At 36.4% G+C, this 23546-nt stretch overlaps 1 protein-coding gene and 1 long non-coding RNA gene across 2 annotated transcripts in view; one reads left to right on the top strand and one right to left on the bottom strand.

Annotated features, from left to right (window-relative positions):
- LOC114938543 (uncharacterized) overlaps positions 1-23546 on the top strand; it is a 247020-nt gene that overhangs the window by 3101 nt on the left and 220373 nt on the right. The window lies entirely within an intron of this gene.
- LOC114938070 (spondin-1) overlaps positions 13162-23546 on the bottom strand; it is a 188429-nt gene continuing 178044 nt past the window's right edge. Inside the window, 3 exon segments of the mRNA XM_085489139.1 lie at positions 13162-18375; positions 19365-19608; positions 19610-19796. Coding sequence (XP_085345265.1) covers positions 18167-18375; positions 19365-19608; positions 19610-19796 — 640 coding nt within the window. The 3' untranslated portion in view covers positions 13162-18166.

Raw genomic sequence — 23546 nt, 5'->3', positions numbered from 1 at the left:
ACATGCTGATGGAGCGAAGTGGGAAGGGAGTATCCTGCGGAAATTCGATGCTAATGAAGGAAATTGCGTAGATGCCAAACCAGTATTTCCCTTATCTCTCTCCTGTCCCTCTCCATGTCTATCTCTTTCTCTTTCTCTCTTATTCGCTCCTTCTTAGAGAAAGATAACAGCCGCCTCCGCGAAGAGACCGTAACGAATTTCGCCCACGCTTTCCGTTCGCGGGTGTGTACTTCTGAGTTTCACTAATTTCCAGTTCTTCCTCCTCGAACCATCGATAAACAGAGGCCGGGACAGGAGATTCCCGAATGTCCGTGTTTTTGGAATTTGCGCCGAGTTATGCTTAATCTCTTTTCGCGAGACGTCATTCGTGCGGAGTAAATCGTCTTAATTGAATCAGAGACGAGACGACTATTTCTAAATATAATATCGAGAAAACTTCAATAAATAAAATAGATACCTACAAAATTAATTTTATGAATATTTTTCGAATTTTCATTTCACGTAGTGTTAATTTTGTTCTCACAAAAATAGATTATACAAGATACTTCTCAGATATTTCACTTAAGATCCGGTTATTTCAAAGTTAGCCGATATTTGCGAACTTTCTTATCATCCCCTGAAACAGAACTCGCGAATGAAGCTCTTATGCGTGCCTTCGCATTATCTTCGTCTCGCCAGGCGCGTTTCCCTTATTAAGACAAACTAACGCGCACCCTGAGGGAGAGGCCGCTTTTTCGGAACGGACGAAGCACAGGACACAGCATCCCCTCTATCAAACGTAATTATCGCGACAATTCGCGAGGCAGTAAAATTAGGTGTGAGGTATGCGATCGTCGTCGCTGCAATTGCGAGTTTAATCCAATCTTCGGGGAACGTAATGTAACTTGACTTTGCGCTGATATATTATGCGTTTATCAACCGGCGCCTAATTGCTTAGGCCGTCATGTGCGACTAATTGCATCGGGCTAATTGATTGGTCTGTCGTAATCGACTATGTGGATTCCCCGAAAGAATTTACACCAAATTGTTCTTCTCTTTTTTTTTTTTGCCCGTCGCGTTCGCCTTAATTATGATTTAACTCGCCCGTGTAATTGCATCGGAGACCGCCCGGTAATTCCAGCGAGATTCCAACAGGGATCATCGTCCGCGACTGTCCGCGCCACGCCACGACGTCTCTTACACATTTCGTATCGCGACCATAATTTCCTACGATGATACTTCTCCTGCGGAAATACTCGGAAATGAAAGTGTCGGGGATATTTAAGACTACAAACGCGTACTACGAACTTTTAACTCTCTTTCTCACATCTGCGCCAAGTACGAGTGCTTTGAGAAAGAAATATTTTCGCCACATATCTGTAAAGCAATGCGAGTTAAGTAATTTATCGTGTAAAGCAATATTGTGGAAAGCGTGTTGAGAATTTTTTGAACATTGACGATTGTTACAGTAATGTTGCTGAAAAACTAACAAAGGAGTTATTTATACATTTTATATACATATGTATATATAGTATGAGATTGTTGATCTTTGCGATATTTTCAATAACGCGGTAAAAATGATGCTTGATTCATATTTTTTTTAGAATAATTTTATATAAAAGAAAAACACATGATTGCAATGTTTTTTCTCAGCATATGCATTTTCATCTATATTGATGTATTAATAATAACGTTTTAATAAAGCGTTTTTTTTTTCGAAAACGCTTTATTAAAGCGTTCGTTTATATGAAAGTTTAAAGGAAAATTAAATAGAATTCAAAAATTATTTTATTAAAAAATAACAAGGTTTTTTTAACCTTCTACGCCTTGCATAGCTGTACGAATAATTTAAATTAAATAAAAGTTTAATTATATTGGATTATTATAAAATAATACAATATTAATTGTTACTGTTAATTTGACGTTACTGTCTTTTAACTGCTTGTTGCAATTCAATTTGAATTATGTTGGTGAACAATTATTATATTAACGAATATATATATATATATATATATGTATATATAAATAATTACACTAAGAAATACAAATTAATTGAAATCTTTTTTGATCAAAAGTTTAAATTAGAATTGCCTAAATTTTCGCAGTATTATATCATTTAAATATTATAGTTGTTGCATATCAATATTAAACGTGTTCTTACTCAATTTATTATTTATTTAATTAAATAATGCAAAATAAGAATATACATATATTTCCTCAGAATTTTTTATTCCTGGAGATGAATAATACATCAACAAGTTGAAATAGGATATTGCATCATTCTTATTAAAAAGTCTCACAGTAATCTAGCTGTTTTGCACTTTAAAATCAATTTAGATAATTTTGAATTTTAACGAGTTCACGTAAAAGCGTACATATAGTATATTATTATTGATTATTAATTATCTGTTACTTTAGTTTGAAATTTTCATCCTTTTTCCTACTTATATATAATACAATATAATAAGCTAATATTATATACACTGAAAATGATAACTGTAAATGTAAGGCACGGAAAAACATTATCCGCGTTAAATATTAATAGCATGTCACAGTACATCAAAATTGTTTACAAAGATAGCAAAAGCAATACAAACAACTTAATTAGAACGAAGGCTTTTGTGTTAACGTTAATAAGCAGCATGTCGAAAAGTCGACAGTGCATTAATTGAACAGCAGATTTAATTAATGAAATATGATAATGCAACGGAAATAATTGGCAACAATTCGTCCTGCTATTTTGACGTTCGGACAATCGTTCGTGAAATTTAACTTAAAAATATAGTTTTCCGTTGCGAATTGAATCGCGTTGTAAAAAAATGATTGGGCGATCGCGCTTATATCTTCGCGGAACGGATTTTGAAATATTTCGCGCAAACTTTCCGATATGTGACGAAAGGGAAGGATTCCATAGGCGGAAGCTGAATCGGGTGGCGCGACTACCGATCCTCTCCCTCTTTTCCATGAACGATACTCGATATTTCTCATTTCGGAGACGCCACTCGGCTATTTGCATCTTTATGGAACATTTTAGCCTGCAGCTCGCTCGCAATCGCGCGCGTGTATACTATTACTTTTTTGGCGGGTGTTACTCGCGCGAGATTAGACGCGCGAGATGAGAATAAAACTCGCGCTGACGGGAATAAAGGTTATTGACAAAAAGGTTTCCGTGCGAAATATATTTGTCTTGCAACAAAATTATAATTTAAATATTCTTAAGACATATTAAGACGTAATAATCTTTGTTCATATGGGGTATTATATTGCGCGTGTAAAAAAATGCATGAAATTCGAAATGTATATAAATGTAGTATTTTAAAATTATTAAACGTTGAACTACTTTGTTAAATATATAGATAGAGAATACCGACGCAGAAAAGTTACGATTTGTCGCTATAAAATTTTTTAGTTGCAAAATCACGATTAAGATCCCGGGTCATATTCTCGCGAGAAAATTATGACATATCGTTTGCTGAGATTTGTCACATGCCATTATACATATACGAAACGTGTTGTAAAACTATCGACAGGTAGCCGGCCGAGGGTCGCAGTTGGCATCTGTCTATTGATTGATGAAGCGCACAACCGAGGATCGTTGTCTATAGATACGTTCATTTATATATATATATATATATATATATATATACACATACATATACACACATGCTGCATCTACCATTCACATCATTGCGTTCGTGGCGAATGTAGCCGGTGCACAGAGCATTTGATTTTTTAACAGAGTTCAGAGAGAACGCTTTGCTCTTGTCACTATCTGCCGTCCTGAAAAGCAATGCGTTCTAATTTACGAGAGTGTTCCAGCAAAAACTAGAAAGAGTATGTTGCTTTATGTATCTAGTGTATCTGTTATTTATTGTATTTTTATACAATAGTTATATCTATTCAATACAATATAAACGAAACGAGATATTAAATAATTTATACAGGATATTTACGATATAGGTATACAATAATATTATCATTATAATCGCCATTAAACTTTCACAATAATGATATTAAAATATTGATATACGATATGATAATGAATGAATTCTTGCGATAACACAACGCTTCGGCGTTAATTTATTTTATTGCACTACAAAGAGAAAATGTGCTGTATGAAAAGAGCTTGTAGAAACGCACACAACACACGGCGCTGAATTTTTCTCTTATATAGGTTTGTCCGGAAAGTAATGCGTCGCATTTTTTTGTGACGCGACTATACATCGCAGAGCGATGGGACCGGTTGGGGAGGAAGGGGGGTACCCTTAGCTTTCCAACGGTAGGTCGCTCAATTGTTTCCATGCGCTTGGAGGGTTAGGACGGCTTATTCTGTGAACCTCTGCTTAGTGGTCGCGTCGAACTTGTGATGGAGAGAACGATAGAGCAACGCTATGCGATAAAGTTTGTTATTACGGCCTACCTGACCCGGATCGGTGTGGCAACGGTGCCGCAGCCGCCCTACAGTCCCGACTTGGCCCCGGCGGACTTTTTTTTATTTCCTCGGCTGAAAAGGGAGCTCAAAGGACAACAGCTCGAGTCGGTTGACAACGTACAAGCTACTTCGACGGCCTCCCTGAACAGCATCCCAGTCAAGGAGTTCCAGAAATCTTATGACGCATGGAAATCGCGTTGGCAAAAATGTATTGACGCAGAAGGGTCATACTTCGAACAATTTTAAGTTGTTTTACCTATGCGATCAATAAATTCTTTGTATATATAACTGCGTCGAAACGTCTCTCGAATTGCAAAAGCGTTATAAAAATAAAATAGTATCGCGTTTTATTAACGACTTCTGGAATTCGAAGGCGTGCCCGATAAAAGCAATCGATGAAACTCACGCGTGCCGACCGAGTTCCTCCCACGTTCGATAATACATAGAGCCGGAGCAAGAGTATCTTTTTTTAATCCTATTTATTTCATTTTACATTGATTAACGTACGTGAGAGCACGAACGTGAGAATCCCGTTAGGGATTTAAAAAATTTTCCGTTCTCTCTCCATATCTGTTATTTTTTTCATCAATTTCAATCTCATCTCCGATACGTTTTGTCCTCATCTACAATCTCGATGTACGCACGATATTTGATATATATTAATATATTTGTCATATATATACGTGTACAGATATGTGTGTATGTGTTTGACACAGTCGATATTTGTGTGAATTTTATTGGAATTAACTTGGTGAAAAAGTTTCATTAAGTTTGTATAAATTATTTTCATATAGCACTTCTCTTTTGTAAAATAAATGCAGATTTTACACAGTGGTATTTATACAGAATGCCATATTTGACAATATTTACACGGAGAGAATTTTCTTTTAGAATTTATCTTGAAAATCATGATAATCGTGAGACAATTGGAAGAATTTTGTAGGAGTATCTCTCTATAATTAATATAACATTAATATCTAGACAATAAAATATAAAATATGTTGGATTAATTTTACTATGTACATATTAATATTTTTATTGTGATATAAATATTAATCAGAGAAACTCTTATAAAATTCTTACAATACATATTGTCCCACGATTACCATGATTTTCAGAGTAAATTCTAAGAGAAACTTCTCTCCGTGTACAAATTAATACATAATACTTGAGTGGTTCAGATTGATAACAAAGTTTGCGAATGAATTTAGTTAAAATGTAGGTCAAACTTGATTGTCAAGAAGGTGACAGAAAGATGATAGAAGCTACCTTATATGAACTTTCGGCTTTGATCATCATTGTCTTTACGCGTTGCAGAAAGGTAAACAGAATCTTACCCAATTTACGGGACGCTTTCACCGGGCTCGATTTCATCGCGTCTGCTTTTCACCCCGGCTTTATCCGAGAAGCGTCGTGAAAGTTTTCGAGTAAAGGAAGTATGAAGAAGGGGAAGTTAAGGGAGAGGGAAAAGATTCCTGAAAAGCCTGTGCTGTGGTATCGTACATAAGGAACATCTACGCTTGTAAAGTTTAAGCGGCCTTGAGCGCAACATCTTTGAACTCGGTTGCGCAGTCTTCCTCTCCTTCGATCACTAAGAGAGGAAACCGATAATTCGGCGAGTATCTTTTCTAGAGTAGTCCCTCGTGAGCATCTAATAGATTTTGCAATCGTGAATAAAGTAATCGCGTCACGGATATACTTCGTTCGGTCTAACGAAAATTGTCTTCTTATCGCCGAAAACAAAATGACATTTGCTTTGTTATGCGGATAAAGTTTTGCTTTATTCACGGCGTAATGTTCAACGCCAAATATATCTTCTATACAATCCGCTTAAGTTACTAAAGAGCAGAATATATGAGTGTGTAACATAGAACGTATAGCCAGAAATAAAGAGTTGCACTCTTTTCGTACGAAAAAAATTTATTAATCCCTCTTAATTACTGTTGACAGTATTCTCTTTAGTGTATTTCTTGTGAAATTAATTATTTGATATTTGATGCATTCGAAAGGAATAGATTAATCAGTCTCGAAAAGTCGAGGGATGGCTTATTATAATCCCTTTGTAACGATGTTAGTTTATTAAAATCGCGCTAGTTTTTTTTAAATTGTTAAGCTCTATATCAAATGAGAAAATCTCTTTGAAAGTACATGGCATAAAGCTTCTACTTTAAAATAACAACTGCGCATTTTCGTGAAGAGGGAGAAAAGTTGACGGATGTAATGATTTAATAAAGGAAAGACAAATTATACCGACTTTGAAAAACCGATAATCTTATCATTGAAAAGCATTTTGTTATCTAAATTATCCGACCGTCTTAATCTCGGTTTTAATACCAGTAGTTAGCAAGTATTGCGCGATGATTCCTTCGTCGTTTGCGAATTTCTTTCATCTCTCTTCTTGACCTAACTTTTCTTTCTTTTTCGGAAATGTACGTATCTTGGAAAATGGGCACGAAGAGCACGAAGAGTTGTACTTTACTATTTCGAACTTACGATCTCACAGTTTAGCTGTTCGTGACCGGGATTTGAAGCGGTGATCTAAGTGATTGTGCTACTGACGTAAATTCATCGAAGAGCTTCGTGATGCACAAGCTGAAACGCGAGTTTACTTAACGTTCTATAATATATATATATATATATATATATATTAACGAAAAATTAAACATTCTTGATTCTTATTCGAAGTAGTTGTAGGATCGCTTAATAGTTTGCCGAATAATACTTCCGAATTAATTATCCTGAAGTTATCTCGAATCTAAACATTTCTTAATTAATATCTCGCATTTTAAGTCAGTTTTTTTTTCTTTCTGGATATTAAATAAAATCAAATAATATTGCTGATTTTTCATTTTACAAACATACACTCGTCAAAGTTTCCGTGGACTTTTCTCGTTACAGTTTAGTCACGAATGTACGCCGAAGGCGACGGGGATCGATCCGTTTTATCTGCGCGGCTCACATTTCTTGTAACAATAACTCATCGCTATCGCAATTACCGAGAGAACGATCACGACGCCAGAGGAGATTCGGCGTCTCTATTACGGATTCCGTCATTGATGTAAGACAGGGAAGGAGATTGCGATAGGAGAGTCGACGAGACAGGGAGAAACGGGGGAGAGAAATTCTCGGGTTCCGAATGTATGCGCAACATTTGATTGGGTGCAGGAAGATCTTTGAGGGGATTGTTTAGAGCAATATGATCGTAAATAAACCGATGCGTTACGTTGCCGCAAACGCGTGGTGTGGTATGTGCTGTTTGTCGAATAAATATTGATTTCCTTCCTTCTCTCTTGGCCCGCAATGCTGTCGCGGAAACGGAATGTATTCTTAGGGAAACTCGGTCAGACCCAATTCCGTATGTCCAAGTAGTGTGTGCGTTAACAAAGGCCGACCGGCAGACGGAATAATTTGTGTTTATTTGCCTCCGTTACTACTCGTGTCCGTAGGCGACACAGAATGACCAAAAGCATTTGTTCTTCCTTAGCTATAATGATATGAAAATATTATCTTTTTTATGGGTTATTTTTAAATCCTAATTTTATGCAGTTAGGTTAAAATTATTATTCAAAATAAAATACATTTTTTTTACATAATTATAATAGCATTTTAACTAAAAGAGAAAGATAAATCATATAATGCAGCAGTTAACATAATTTTCGTTTTAAATTTTTTCAACTCTCGTTACGTTAGATTAAAAAAAGGGTTGTGCGTGGAAAATAATGATACTCTTCGTAATTTTAGAGCAATAAAGAGTCTCGGGACATAGAAGATGCCAAGTTAGTTGGCCGACGCGGTTATATATGGGATAATTTTCCCCGACAATATTCCCAGAAATTTATGAGTTATTAATTTTGTGAACCTTCGGCTATCTAACCATGCGGCACGTGTCCTCCCTCGGTAATATCTTTATTATGACTGACTGCGACCGATTTTCCGTACGCTTGTTCCACGACTCGCAGTTTATTTGTCATTATAGACTCATCGAGTTCGGGTTTACTTCCTTAGTATTAGTTCATTATATTCTGTCACGCGTGAAATAAGTCACACAAATCGGAGTATATTGCACAGTTTACAGTTATAATTATTATTATACATTATATTATATTTTTTTTATATTGCGACTTACATGTGTGTAATAATTATCGCATTTACTGGACTTGAATAAGCAATTAAATGTTGTATTATCATATAGGATAGATTCATCTTTCTTAAAAATCTCAAGATCTTAAAGCAAATATTCTTTCTCTCTCTGTGTGCTCGAAGTTAATAGAATGTTAATAGAACCAATTTGCATGGCGGCAAGGATATTTGTTTAATAATGAATCCATGCGAAAGGTTGGAGTGAAAACTCTTGTAATATTACAGCGCGTGTATAAAATGGCAGCACGCACTCGACTCGCATTTATTAAGTGCTACGTTAAGCTGTTGAAACTGTTTAACTACTACTTTTTAAAGTAACAGCCGTGTATTTTTAATGCGCTTATAAAGAATTTTGAAAAGTTTGAGTTCTTAACTTGCTTGTTGCAACTTCTAATGCTATTTATTAATTTTGAACATACCGGGTTGTAGAAATTGCATTCTACTGTAAAGAAGATGCAGTTGAAAATTATTTTGAACGAGAGAAATATATAGTTTGCAGAATTATAGATACTTAACTATTTTGTTCTTTAGATCGTAGATCATATTTCGATACTCTTCTCAGATCAACTCCGTTAAATCGATTTTATCAGTTCGCATAGCCTACAGCGTTATTTTCTGCAAAGTTGATTTATGGATAAGTTGTAAATTAGCAGCGTGTAAATATTTCTGTGTATTTCAACTTTAGATCTATCCTTATTCCGACTTTGCTGACCGTATTGAAATTAAAAGTTAAATTCATCATTTATATATTGAGCTTTTTATTTTCATATTTTATGATATATTAGAGAATCTCAATTTCTTTGAGGAAACTAATTATCTCTAAATAATTATATTTGTTACGAGTCTTGAGACTCTTAAAAAGAATATACAACTATATTATATGTATATATACACGTATCATTTTATATCAATCTCTCTCAACTCATCGAACCAAATTGTTTTATTACAAAAAATAAAAAAATAAAAAAAAATAAAAGCCGAGTTCGTAGAGGTTTCAGATAAATTAGTATTCGTTGCATATTATCGCCATGAACAAACACAAGTTCTTCGATTTCCAGAAAAGAGGGATGAAGCGCGAGTTTCGATCCTCCCCGATGAATAGGTCTTATCGGCTTGTATACGGCTTTGGGGCATCATTATGTATTGTCCAAAGCACTCAACCCCGCAATAGCAACATACGTGGTGCGCTGCTCTATTGACTCTTGTTTGTGCGAGGGGGTTATATATCGCTAGTCCATGTGCTAGTCGTGAAGGGACGGGCTAGTCCTATCTACGTATCTCTTATCCGCGAAGGGTTGCGAGAATCACACGCCTTCTAGATATTGTATCTATCTCTCACACCACCCCAAATGTTATCCGACGTGTCGTCCTTTATTTCGGCGTAATGTTGCGTGATAACAAGCACAGCTGGCTTGACTATGAGAGTCAAATTCAGGGTCGCCCTGGGAGAAGAATTTTATCGATATAATAGATTTTGAAGTAGTATGAAATTATGGATGAAACATTGGATTATTATTAAAATATGCAAATAGTTTAATGATTATTTAATGATTTTATTTTTCTCTATTACGTAAAAAATATCACGGATTCTTTTTTAACAATAATGACGTTTCGCGAAATATTAGTTTCGAGTTTAATTAGAGACTCGAGTTGGAGGCTGTAAAGAAATTGAGCAGTAAAATAAATGTAAAATTATAATAAGCATTATATAAAGAAATTATATTATCAAGAAATGGTTAGTACGGTTTAATGAAAATTGTATAATATTATTATACGACTTTAGACTCTATTTAGACTCTATTAGACTTCACTTCGATCTTTTCCCTGCAGTTTTGCAGTAGCGCCATTGCCATCACTGCGTCGAACGCTTTATCTTGGGGTAATGTTGCGTGATAACAACGAACGGGTAGAATCGTCCCGTTGGGACGATTATTAGTGCCGTCTGCAATTCCGTGAAGACCGGAGCGTTGATAAGGAAACTTATAGAAAGACGCGTATTATTATTCTGGATATTTTTATTGGCGAATTGATTGCGTATTAATCAATCCAATTATTTTTATCGTATTATCTTGTGATTTTTATATGCAACATTATTTTTATTTTCTGTCATTTTATTCTCAAATAAAAATACTTCAAAGATATTTTTATATTATTCAACTTTATTTCATTTTTATATTCCAATTTTCATATATATTTTTTAAAGTCATATTAATAGTAATTGGCAGTAAATTAATTTTATTTCTCGAAAATTAATTGAACTGTCAGTACTGAATTTTTGTAACGTACGCAAAATATTTTATTTATATATTCGCAATAAATAATAAATCTTCAGAGAGATAAGCCAACAGTAAATGCAATTGTCCAAAGAGCGTATCCTTATTAACTCTCCGTGTTTCTTGAAAAAAAAAATATTATTCCGAGCGTTATTCACTTGAGACGGGGAGGAGAAACGATAGAGGAGAGAAAGAGATCTCTTCTTGTCAGTTTGGTTTTTTTGCGAAATATGCGACATAATAAAGTGTACATCACAAGGCGGTGAGAAAGTGAAGATTCGAGGAAATAAAGAAAAGAGGAGTGTAGAACACAGAGTCAGAATTGGATACGACTTATGTACATATATAGCTTGGCTCTCTTCGGTGGTTTACCGCCGCTCGTTGGATTCTCGTCCGTCGAGTGTTGCGCAAGGGGAGCAAAGAGATACAAGTCCGCCGAGCAAAGAATCACCGGCAGCAGTGAAAGATGAATAGAACTGCTGCGCTCCATGCGCTTTCGAATGATGCCGGCTGGTCTTGGACGGCGGTAAGCAAGAATAGCGAGCTACTTGTGAAAAATGGATTTCAATGCGGGTTCAACGACTGCTTCGACAAAAGCTAACAATACCGCCGCTTTCGGCTTTTCGCATTTGTTATTCCAAGTATGTTAGAAAGGCTGTCTATCTCGATTGACGTGATTCTCTATCTTCGGCGAACGCTATCATATTATTCGATATTCAGACAGTTATATTTAATTATGACAGATTCGGAATATTGTTAGACTTCTCTAATAGAGTATGCAGACGGAGTATACATATATATACTTCGGATATTTTGCGAGGAAATAATGATTAAATGTTTTAATTAACAAATGCAATACATTTTATGTTTAATTACAAAATATAATTTTATGATAATTACAACCAAATATCTCTCTTTAATTAATAAATTATTAATAAATTATTAAATTTCAAGCAGATTCTTACAGAGTAATATATTAAAAAATTATAATTTATTTAATATCTTGAAAAAAATATGTAGTATTTTATATATAGTTGTAAGACATATATTTTATTGAAATAATACTATTGCTGATTAGTTAGTATTTTTTTCAACGGACGTTGAGAAAATAAATGTGCAAGTAAATAGACATAATAATATTGATCCTCTCGAGCGATATAAGATTCAAATTCCCGCATTCTCTCTTTTTGTCTATTAAATATAATTTTTCAAAATAAAAGTTGCAGAGAGAGAAGCTATTCTCTTTTTTCAAAATTCTAACATTATTTCTGTAAAATTACATATAATTTGTATTCTTATAAGACTTCGAAGTCTTTTTATATATAGGCCGTGAAAATTCAAATAAATTCGATAATTGTCTTCGATACATTTGTAATGAATATTTATTGCAAACGAAAATATCACGAGATGATGGTTTGAGAAAAATCGAGACGCCCACTTGCTAGAGAAATTTTTTGTATTTTATGTATTATGAATGCAACGAATTGCAGTAGTTTTTTCTATCCAGAAGTTTTTTGCCAATGTATTGTAAATTAAACGAATTGCAGTGGTGTTTTCTATCCAGACTTTTCCATATATATGTATGCTCTCAGTCGTGTATGTTATGCATATATAGAATATTTTACGCGAGAGTAAAATTTCAGAGTAACACTGTTAAAAGGCTGTTATGCGGGGGAGAACGCTATCTCCGTAACGATCGATTTCCTTGAAGCGTGAATTTACGTACCATCACCGACGGTTTTATCATGGCGGCGATGCGGTAGTGAGATGGATCTGTAGGGTGGAAAATGGTAGACGAGAGATAGAACTCGTTCGGTTTTATAATTTGACGCGAAATTGCTCACTTCCGTCGTGGTTATATACTTATGACGATGTAATTGCATACTTACAGTAGTGGCTTTCGTCGTCAAGACTCTTCCATCGACTTTGTAATATAACAACAATGATTATTATTATGGTGTCTGACAGATTGTCATAAAAAATCTTCGCTATGTCTAAAATGCGAAAAGATAAAAGACTCATTCTTTAACATTTGATTTGAAAAAAGGCGTTTAACGTGAGTGGAAGTGTTTGAAATTATATTAGATTTTTGGCAGATGATTCCCAAATGTGCATGATAATAATAAACGCGTTTTACAAAAATGATTTATTTATTTCTTGTAATTTAAAATATGATTTATATCATATTAATAGCCAATGAAATTATTCTATATATATTCTGAAATATAAATCTCAGAAAATGAAGTAGAGTGATTATCATGTAGAATAAAAATGGGTAACAAAGAGAAAGAGAGAAAAGAGAGAGAGAGAGAGAGAGAGAGAGAGAGGATTACACGATTCCTGAAATAATTACTACTTTATTATATACGAATACCATTCATACGTCGCAAGTGAAAAATATTATGTATTCGAAGATCGAGAAGGGAGCCCGCTTATTTTCTCGACACATTTTATTATGTAATATAAACTTATGTGTTATACATCGGTACATATGCTTCGGCTTAATCGCTAGTCCTATCGGCTATCCTTACAGGGCTAGAATGCACAGTGACTTGTACAGAATAATCATCGTGGCACTCCACTTAGCTCCTCCATTAATCTGTCATTGATTTGTCATTGTCACGTAGACCAGAAACGCGCGAAAGAGAAAAGGATCAAAATATGTATTTGCATATTATTTGTATTAATTGAATACATTCAGTCAATAAAATTCAAGACAGAAAAAAAGTGGTAAATTATATAAGTAAATAAGTTTGTTCCGATTTATCGTTGTTCTTTCTTTTAATAACAGAGAACAAACAAATTTTGCACACAAATAAAATAATTAATTTACAAAATTAACATGAATCAGAGCAATCGTAATTACTCAGATATATGATGAAGTATATATAACGGTAGATATATTTGTGATACTCATTGTCAGATTGCATCCGAAAGAGCAAAGTTTTGCGATCGAGCTCAATCAAGGGATAAAGAAAAGAATTGCATTTCGAATTATCTCGGATCTCGGATAAACGAACTCTCTGATTCAATTGCACCGAACTCAAATACTTTTATCCGACAATAATGAATTTACAGTGACTTCCATCGTTATTTCACAAAAGCACACTCGCTCCTTTCCTCTTTCCGTGTCACAGAAGTGACCCCGTTTCTCACGAAAGCGTTCCCGTTTAGTTTACAAAACGTTTATCCTTAATGCATCTAAAACTGCGAGACGGCAACGGCTCGGCCCTCTTTCTTATACATACATATATACATTAATACATATATATATATATATATATATATATATATGTGTATATATTATACAGGGTGTCCCAGAACTGGCGGAAAACTTTTTAACGGCAGATTCCTGGTATCATTAGGAGACGATTTTTCCTCAGCGAAAATGTCGAGGCACCAATAATTTTCGAATTATAAGCATCGCTTAAATTGGAAACTAAGCCTAAGTGGAGATAAAATTAATTTTAGATAGAGTTCGCTTTAATAGAATTTTAATACAAGGCTTAGTTATAAAGATAACAAGAATTGGGAACATGCTAAAAATGATGGCCTCCCTCAACATTTTCCTTAAGGAAAAATCATCTCCAAATGATACCAGGAATCTGCCATTAAAAACTTTTACGCCAGTTCTGGGCCTGTATACATATATGTATCTATGTATATATGTTTGTATATACCTATATATATATAAATATATATATATATATTATATATATATCAGAGGAAAATGAAAAGAGCTTTCTCTCTTTTTCTCTCTTATCGCCATGCGGTATTGTTCCATGAAAGATTTTACAATATGTCGGTTGGGTTTTCGTCTCGGGGATTAACTCGGTCTGATATTTCATTTCGACCGCGCGCTCTCGCCGCCAGCGACGGCTTCCAAGGGATTCTCTCCGGTGAAGATCAGCAGCTAATTATCGCGAACGATCGGGTTTTAACATAATAGAGAGAGAAAGAGAGAGAGAAAAAGGGGAGGAGAGTATTATAAGTACCACCGTAATTAAGATTGTATTCCCGCCGCGTGCACTTTCTATCTTCCGTTTTTAAGATAGGTTGAGAGCAAAATGCATCTTCTCTGTAAAATGCGTGCTGGACTATTGTGATTTTAACAAGAAATTTTCCGACGAAGTCGACCCTTCCTCAGAGAAAATTTCGAGAATTATCATCTGTCTTTGTATTCAGATCTTATTCGGTAGCTATTATTATTCTGATTTTACGAAGGCTTTTTTCTTTCATTCAGAGATTTGCACAAACGGCTTCAGCAATTTGAATATTGAAAAAAAGTCTAAGAGCAAAGACGATTGTGTGTAAAAAAGATATACCATATCTTACTCTATATGAGTATTGTCGAAAGGTGTTGCGTAACGCGCAAATTTGTCGTACATTTTCAAGATACTTACCGAAGCGTTATGAGATGCCAAGCGGCAATTTGAAAATTTGTCTACGCAATTATCTCCTTTCGTCACTATCGCGACGATTAGCCTATTTCATTTCAGTTTCAGCGCGATATGAACAAACGTAGATAGGTACAGATATTACGCGACGGTCTGCGAATTTGCACAGTACGCTACAATCTCCGCGCTCGTACCATTATTTTTCATAACGTGCTTATTTTATGTTTCGCTAGAACCAACGTAGCAGGAAAAATCATTATTGTTGCGTCACGCACGAAATTGATTTTGAAAATTTACACGTTATTTCTTTCTATTATGGCAGCGTATAGTAACGGGCACACAATATATATTATATGTATATTTCGTTCATTTTCGTGTCGAAATTAACATTTAGAGATTCGGGTATAAAAAAAGTTATACAATTATATCAGCTTTAGCTTTACGCAAACCTCTATTCTCGCTGCGTGTTTAGCGCTAAACGCGACTGTGCAATTTTATGGCACAAATTATGGCTATTTTTTTAAATTTAATTTATTCAATAGTATATCGATATCTTCACAACGATCGGGCATTTAGCACTGAATATTCGGTGAGAATAGCGGCTACGGACGCTAAACGTGAAGGACAAGCCGTGCGTCGACGTGCGTCGCGTGGGAAATTCAGCGTCGAGTCACTTTTAAATTTATGGGAGCCATCCCGTTCTCTACAGGGGGTGGCTCAATTTCATTCTTACAACTGAAGCTGCGCGTATTTTTCGCAACCAACGCCGAATTCCGCGTCGCGGACGCGATTAATATGGGCCTAATAATTAACGAGTGTTACAATTAGACGTTAGTTATTAATTATTATCGTTAAATTTATATCTAAGATATAATACACTCACCTAAGACGTACCTGATGATATCTTTGTAAAAATTTTCCTACCACACGTCACGAGAGAGACAGATAGATAGATAGAGATAGAGATAGAGAGAGAGAGAGAGGGAGAGAGAAAGATGTAGCACTCTCAATGACGGTGGAGAAAAAAATCGATTTTGCGGAACACCTGCTCTATGAGTTCTTGCTTCATTCCACGGTTATTCTCCATCGAGCGAGGAGACGTTTTGCGAAAAACACTCACGCGACCTTGTCTGGGATTTTGTACGAGCGCGCTGAAAATCGCTCTGACGTTTACTCGATACGCCCTACGCGGACATCGATCTTATTTTTTTTTCTTCTCACGAAATATTTCAACCTTTTCGATCATTGCACGACGTTTCGAAAAAAAATTGCATGCGTATCTTGCGAATTCTCTCGGAAATGGAGATTTCAAACAAAAAACTTTATACCGTAAAAGGTAAACAGTATAGGATTTCAAAAATACGGCAAAAAAATAAATAGAGAATGTACACAATTTACGAATAGATATATGTATAAAAAATAGTTTTTAAAAATTAAAAAAACTCTCATTAAGATGTTAAGTTGATTATTAACTTTATTTGTATTTTAAACAGAGTTTCCATCACATTATATATAAATCTCGCACACGATCGTTTTTGTTTCGCGATAGAAAATAGCGGGCCGATAAAAACTTCGCTCTAAGCAACGTACTAGGTTCCGAGAGAAACGTCGGCTCAATCTCGGCGAGACTATGGTATGGCACGCGACGGTTAAATTTCACCGGAGGAATTCTCGCACCTGAGCATGTAGAACACGTCGATCATGGTATATTATTCGTATCCGGGGCGATTAAACTATCAGCTTAATTGCATGTAACGTTTTTCTCTTCCGGAAAGTTGGATCAATTTTCCAATTATACCGAGGTTCATTTCTATTCTCGATCGCGTGCGAAGATCGAGACGTGTTATCGTTACATTCGCTTTCAACGCGGGTTAAAATCGGGAATTAATTTAATTTTCAATGCGGCGACTCTCCGGTTATTCTGATATGTAGAAGAAAATCTACACGTGTGCGATCTTTGGTATGACTTCATAATCTCAGACATTTCATGTTTTCGATATACAATATATTATATTATACGAATAGACAATTCGCAGATCCGCCTTGCATTAGCGAGACGAATCTATTGCAGATAGATTCTTCTTTTTTTCTTTTTTACGTTGGTTTTTTTTGCCATAACAAATTCGACAAACAGTGCTCGATTGTTCAATTACTCTGAAAATAAAAAAATCAAAACGGCATGTGCTCCGACGAGTGAAAATCGAGCCTCAAACGCATTTTAGTGATACACGATCCGATGCCAGTCAGCTATTCGAATTTCTCTTTGGAAATCTTTTTGTTTTCAATATTCGAGAACCTGCAAGCAATATATATATATATATATATATATATATATATATATTCGTATACACATGTAATATGTATCGAACATCAAACGACGATAAATGTAAGCGAGTAAAATAAAATCGCCGAACAACGACGTTTCTCCAATTGTTCGTTGCGAGATCATATTATATAATAATCGCGACTATTCATCGTAATTAAAAAAATGATATCAAGAGATTACGTCACTTGAGGCGCACATAATCGAAACACGTCGTGCATGATCGTTTGCATAAACATACGTAGTATCATCCGATGGCAATGGTCGCTGTGCAACAGTCCTTCTTTTCCTTAAGATATCAATTATCGTTTACGAAAAATTTTCTGTAATATATATTGTCAAACCACACAAATCGCTACTCCCTTTCTAAAGCATTAGCCCATACAGTAATACATTCCCAGCGCCATGTCAACGATTACACATCGAGATATAAAAGATATTCTCAGCTTTATTATCCATTCTTCGTTAATGAAATTTCTCATACCGATCACGTCCGTTCCGTTTGCGTGCGCATTTCTCGCATAAATCGCTCCTCACCCGTCCTCTCGTCCGCTTGCGACCTTTCGTCCGTGAACGAGTCACTTTGGTACACGTGTTCGTGAAAGGAAACCCCTGACGATGACTACCAATGGTAGTCGATGATCGGCTTGCTCTCCGAGCACGGATTGACGCTGCCGCACCACTTGGTCTCCTTCAACGGCGGACACGGAGTGCCGCCTCGGCGCGGCTTTATCGTGACCTTCCGCGTCCTCTGGGTCTCGCCCACCCCACAGCTGCGACTGCACGCGCTCCACGGACCCCATTCGCCGACCTTGCAATCTCTAGGTGCGCCTGGAATCACGAGTGCAATTATTCCGCTCGAGCGGGTCTGCGGGTTCACGTTTAATCTCGCGACGTGCAGGGAAATTGTCGGAACTAGATGACTGTGATAGGTTGACCGCAATGAGACTAGATAGGTCTAGCTTTAAAGACGCGTTTTTGGCTTTACTTTTACTTCGGCGATTCTCTCGTCGGCTTAAAAAAAAATTAGAATCGTAATTGAAGGAAAATGCAATAATCTAGAAGAATAAAATTAAATATTGATTATTTTTACTATTATTTTGTAATTTGTTAGTTATGTATATTATTATCGAGTCAAATAACATACTGTTTTATGACGTGCATACATGAGAATCTTGCAAACGCGAGAAAAAGGCTGCTTTAACTTGCCACGGAAACCGGAACGGCGGACAAACGCGAGACAGAAAGGGTGGAGGATACAACGTGGATGTGAAAGACGAAAGAGAAAGAGAGAGAGGGAAAGCATGGTAGTGCGCTTTGATCATTTACGCGGGAAATATGGCTATTGAGAGCGCTCAGCTCTTTTGCATTAGCTACCGTCAATGAAAAACTGCATCGGGGGGTTTTGTTCAGTACTCCCGTTTTCGCCGTGTCTTTTAAAGAGTTAATTAGAGGCTCGATTAGATAGCAAGAGCGGAGATACCAGCGAAGGTCGAAAAACACATTTTGAATTATGTCCGTAATCATTTCTCGCCGGATTAGCGGCGATCAACAAGGATGACTATATCGATCCAACCAGTGTTGGGTAGTATTTAGATACATGTATCTAGATACATTTTGTGTATCCGAGTCTGTATCTGAGAAATATTCGAATTGAAGTATCTATATCTCTATATCTAGATACAAAAAGCTAAAGCTCACCTAGATAAAATATTAAAAAAAAAAAAACACTAAAATATAACTCTATGAGATGCGAATGATAAAATTGAACACGACGAATAATATACGATATATTTATATTTCGAGATTGTTGAACTCACGTGTTCTAACTCGCTTGCCCTTGGACGTCAGTCCGTGATGCTTCATCCGGAGTCTGTGCTGGCGCTGATCCGCCAGGTTGTTGGTCGCGTTGTTACTCGCGAATGAGTAACCGATACTCGACACGTTCGACGCGTTCGCAATCTTCCTCTGGATATCCTCGTAGATCTGCGCCTTCTGCGCCTCCGCCGTTCGCCTGTATGTCTGATAGTACGGCCAGTCGGATTTTCCTGTCTCGCTGTACTGTCTCGGTTTTATCACCGTCGACGGTGACCTTCGAAGGTCGTGGCATCGGAGTTGCGCTGTACCTCGGCCGCTGTACTTGCCACGACGAGGAGTAAGATGAGGCGATGCTGTTGATGATCGCCGCCTTGTTGTCGCGCGGAACGTCGGTTACGACCTGCTGCTGATCGTTGCCTGTCGTGCTCCAATATCTGAAGTCAGAAAAGAGACGTGTGTGTTATTAGAAATCGGTCAGCTCTAGCAATCCCGCGATATCCTCGCTCTCGTATATATCTCCTGTATCGATCTTCGACGGCAAGGAGACTCGAGGGATTCTGCGATGTTCGGAGAGGAGTCGAATATAAACGAGCTCATTAAAATAAAATTGAGACTTTTAATTAAAAGACTGTAGAATTCGGAAATTAGAAACTCGTAAAGTCTGTGAAACTTTTGCCGCTGTGAAGATGAATGTCTAATATCGCCATGTATATGTGTGTGTGTGTGCTTTCCACGATTATTTATATGTCAATATTGCATCTCGTTAGGTTAATATTATTCGCGTGTAATTGTTGTTCGATATATGCACGCGTATTTTGACTGACGATGCATCGGGCAATGCTTTAACGCGAATCGGCGGAATTTCCATTACTATGTCCATATACTCGCAATCAATACTCGATGAATATACATGCAGTCGGTCGGTGCGGTGCAGTGAAACGCCATAGTGTAGACAGCGCCTAGACAGTAATAAGTTGGACGAGCGTGTTAGGTAGCAATTACTAAATGGAACTGGCCAGGTATTAGTGGCGCAACTGAACTTGTCGGACGCCATTTGCCAAACGTGTATGTATATTAACTTGTATAAAACACCGAGATATAATGCCTGGGCGTCGCGTCGCCCGCGAGATGAAGTTGAAAATTAATTATTTTCCGGAGAAAGTGAAATTCGCGAATTTGCACAAATGGCTTGACAAAAATATGGTTTGAGCTTTGCCAGTCGATTGGTCGACTGAATTAATTTAACTGGCCAATGTTATAATTGCGGCAGCATTACACGGTTTAAGCTCCGTTAACGAATACATATATTTGTTGAATAAATTCGAGTGTCGCTGAACTATAACGTTGATACTCGGCCTTTGTGAAATTATAATTAATATTTGTTCGAGAAAGAATATACGTATATAATTAAAATGTTATAAAAGCAGCCAAACAGTATATTATGTTTTAGATTATTTATAATTAACGTTTTTGTTTGAGGTAAAATAATATGTATAATTAATGCTGCAGAGGCGGAGTAATAATATTTATATTATCTTGAAAAATATATAAACGTAATAAAAAATAATTCAAAGTCTGATATACATATATGTATAAAAATTGCGACAAAGAAGATAATGATCAAAAATATAACGAGCACGTTATATTTCATATCGTTTTATTATATATTAAAATATTAATAGACTGTTCAGTATTAATTAACGTTTAGGTTCACTATTGTTCACTAGCTGTTCACCTAGTACATTGAAGCTGGCGCTCTGTTTAGGACGCCTTTCTTTAGATTTTCACCGCTCGAGCGAATCGGTCGTTCTTTATGAACCGGGGATTTTCGTCGTAGTTTTCGTCGGTACGTGTACTCCGACGAATCGAATTTAGCGAGGCGTGCGGGCGTGCGAAAACAATTTCGAAAATTGATTTACGGTTGGCATGTGGTACATATAAGAGAACAGAATCAAGGGATTGTCCGGCAACCTCGAAACTTGCGTTTCATGCAAGGAAAACTTATTCACACCGCACTTCGCTTTTCTCCCATACCCTTTCTCTCTTTTTCTATATCCCTCTTTCCATCTTCTTGTCGCTCTCTTTGAAAAATTTCTATGGAAAATTGGCTTTTCGCGTATTCCCGCGCAACGAAATGGAGAATTTTCATCGAGAGCGTTTATTTTCGCTTGATATACGCGATCATCGGATGCTGAGTGTCTCTCGACGCGTATCATTGCACCGTGACGTTTGCGATTTCATTATTATAGCGATTTACGGCGAAAATTTACGATTTCGAATGCAATCGATTAGAAAATTCTGTTTAATCATGGTAATTACAAATCCCAATTGTAATTTGTGACCCAATTAAGCAATTACGCTTTGCAATATGGAGGCAATGCATATGCAATCGGTGCGTATCAGTTTCGAAGCACAGCTTCGAATCCGGAATTGTCTAATTATCATGATTATTCCCTAATCCGATGAAACTCAATGATCTGCGCGAGCAAATGAATACAAGAAAGTTTGCAATTTTTTTCACAAATCTTAGCTACATCTTATTATTTATCATAAACGCATGCCGTTTGAATGTAATTTCAAATCGTATTTGAGATAACTTCTTCCCTGTTAAAGAGATACGCTGACGCGGCACGTTTAGCATAACTGTATTTTCTACACGATATTTGCATGTATGCAGATTTAGCATAAGTTTACTTTTTCCTACGCTTTAATATTCCTCCAGGAAGTTCCAAGCTTCGCGGCTAAGAATTCGAGCTCGCGTAGGTCGGCGTAACTTTTTAATTAAACTGACTTGTAGGTTGGTCTGCCGCTGTCAACCGGAAAATCTAAACGAATACGAACAAACGTGAATTTTATTTGCGCTCTTTCTCTTTCCGAAAACTTACTCCGATTGTGAACGAAAAAGACACACACGCGCGGTATTTTAAATTCGTGGACACTTGAAGTTGTGTTCGATCGAACGCAATCCGGAATCGAATGTCAACGATCATCGTGCTTGAGCCACGAGGCGTAACAATTCGTGGAACTTTTTTTTACCCTAGGCAATCGAATTATATTTAGATCTAATCGATTCGATTCTCGTTCCACTCTATCGAACTTGCGTAACGACGTCGTCAACGCCGATTATGGCCACGTCGCGCGTCTACAGGAAGTTTGACGAAGTAGGGTAAACAGTATATCGCTGGCAATCAGTATTAGTCGAGGGTGTGGAGACAAGTACAGGAAATTGTCTTCGTTATTGCTTTACTTCATAAAACGAGAAGAGCATTTTTCTTGGGGGAATGAAATTTCTCTGATCGATTTTAAACTTTCCTCTTCTACTCTAATATTTTTTCATATAAGAAAAGGAGCAGTGGAAAACCTTAATAAATCTTCATTTAATAAATAATAATATCGGCTCGTTTGAGGGTTCCTCTTATCGCGTGCCGCTTTATATCAAGTTCCATTCTTTGGGCGTTGAAACTTATTGCGGGTCGTTAGACCTACACGAAACTGGTATCATTTCATTTTGTGATGGCGGCGGAAAAAATATCAGCTGCTTTATATATATATATATATATATATATATATATATATATATATTCTTGAGTTTCATCGGGCGGAAGCCGTGGAGTTGTTAACAATTTTAACGATGATACGATATGAATGCCTCGTCGTCGCGTTTTGCACCCTTACGAGGGATTCTCGAACCGGCATGTATATTCTCGACGCAATGATTTATTTTACATCGGGTTCGTGTTGTGTATGTGTTGTGTGGAATTTACAAGCGCGATGAACTTAATACGCAGTAGAACGCGATACAATGGACACCGGTGAATTAATTGCGCGCTAATGCGTTTGCATCTGACGGCAGAAAGGAGGGCTGATGAAGAGGAGGGGACTTTGAGCGTTAATGCATGCATTTCGTTGTCGGTCTCTCGGATTTTCATTCCATTATACGTTCTCGCTGTGCATCTCGATCGCGATAACGTGCATAATTCTAATATAAGCTGCTCTTTTCGTCGATATATATTTTTTTTCAATTGTACAGGAAATGTGTGAATTGTGATTTATTAAATCCCATCAAAAGTTTTTCAACGAATCATTTACTTTATTTTAAGATGCGACTTATTTGGTTTGTTAATTAATCATTTGTGCTTCTATATGCATATATATCTATATTTTTGTTTTATTATAAATCGAGA

This window comes from Nylanderia fulva, unplaced genomic scaffold, assembly GCF_048542155.1.
Source record: "Nylanderia fulva isolate GAGA-0341 unplaced genomic scaffold, ASM4854215v1 Scaffold8, whole genome shotgun sequence".
Classification (NCBI taxonomy): Eukaryota; Metazoa; Arthropoda; class Insecta; order Hymenoptera; family Formicidae; genus Nylanderia; species Nylanderia fulva.
The sequence above is the reverse complement of the archived record's forward strand: the minus strand, read 5'-3'. Positions and strand labels throughout refer to the sequence as shown.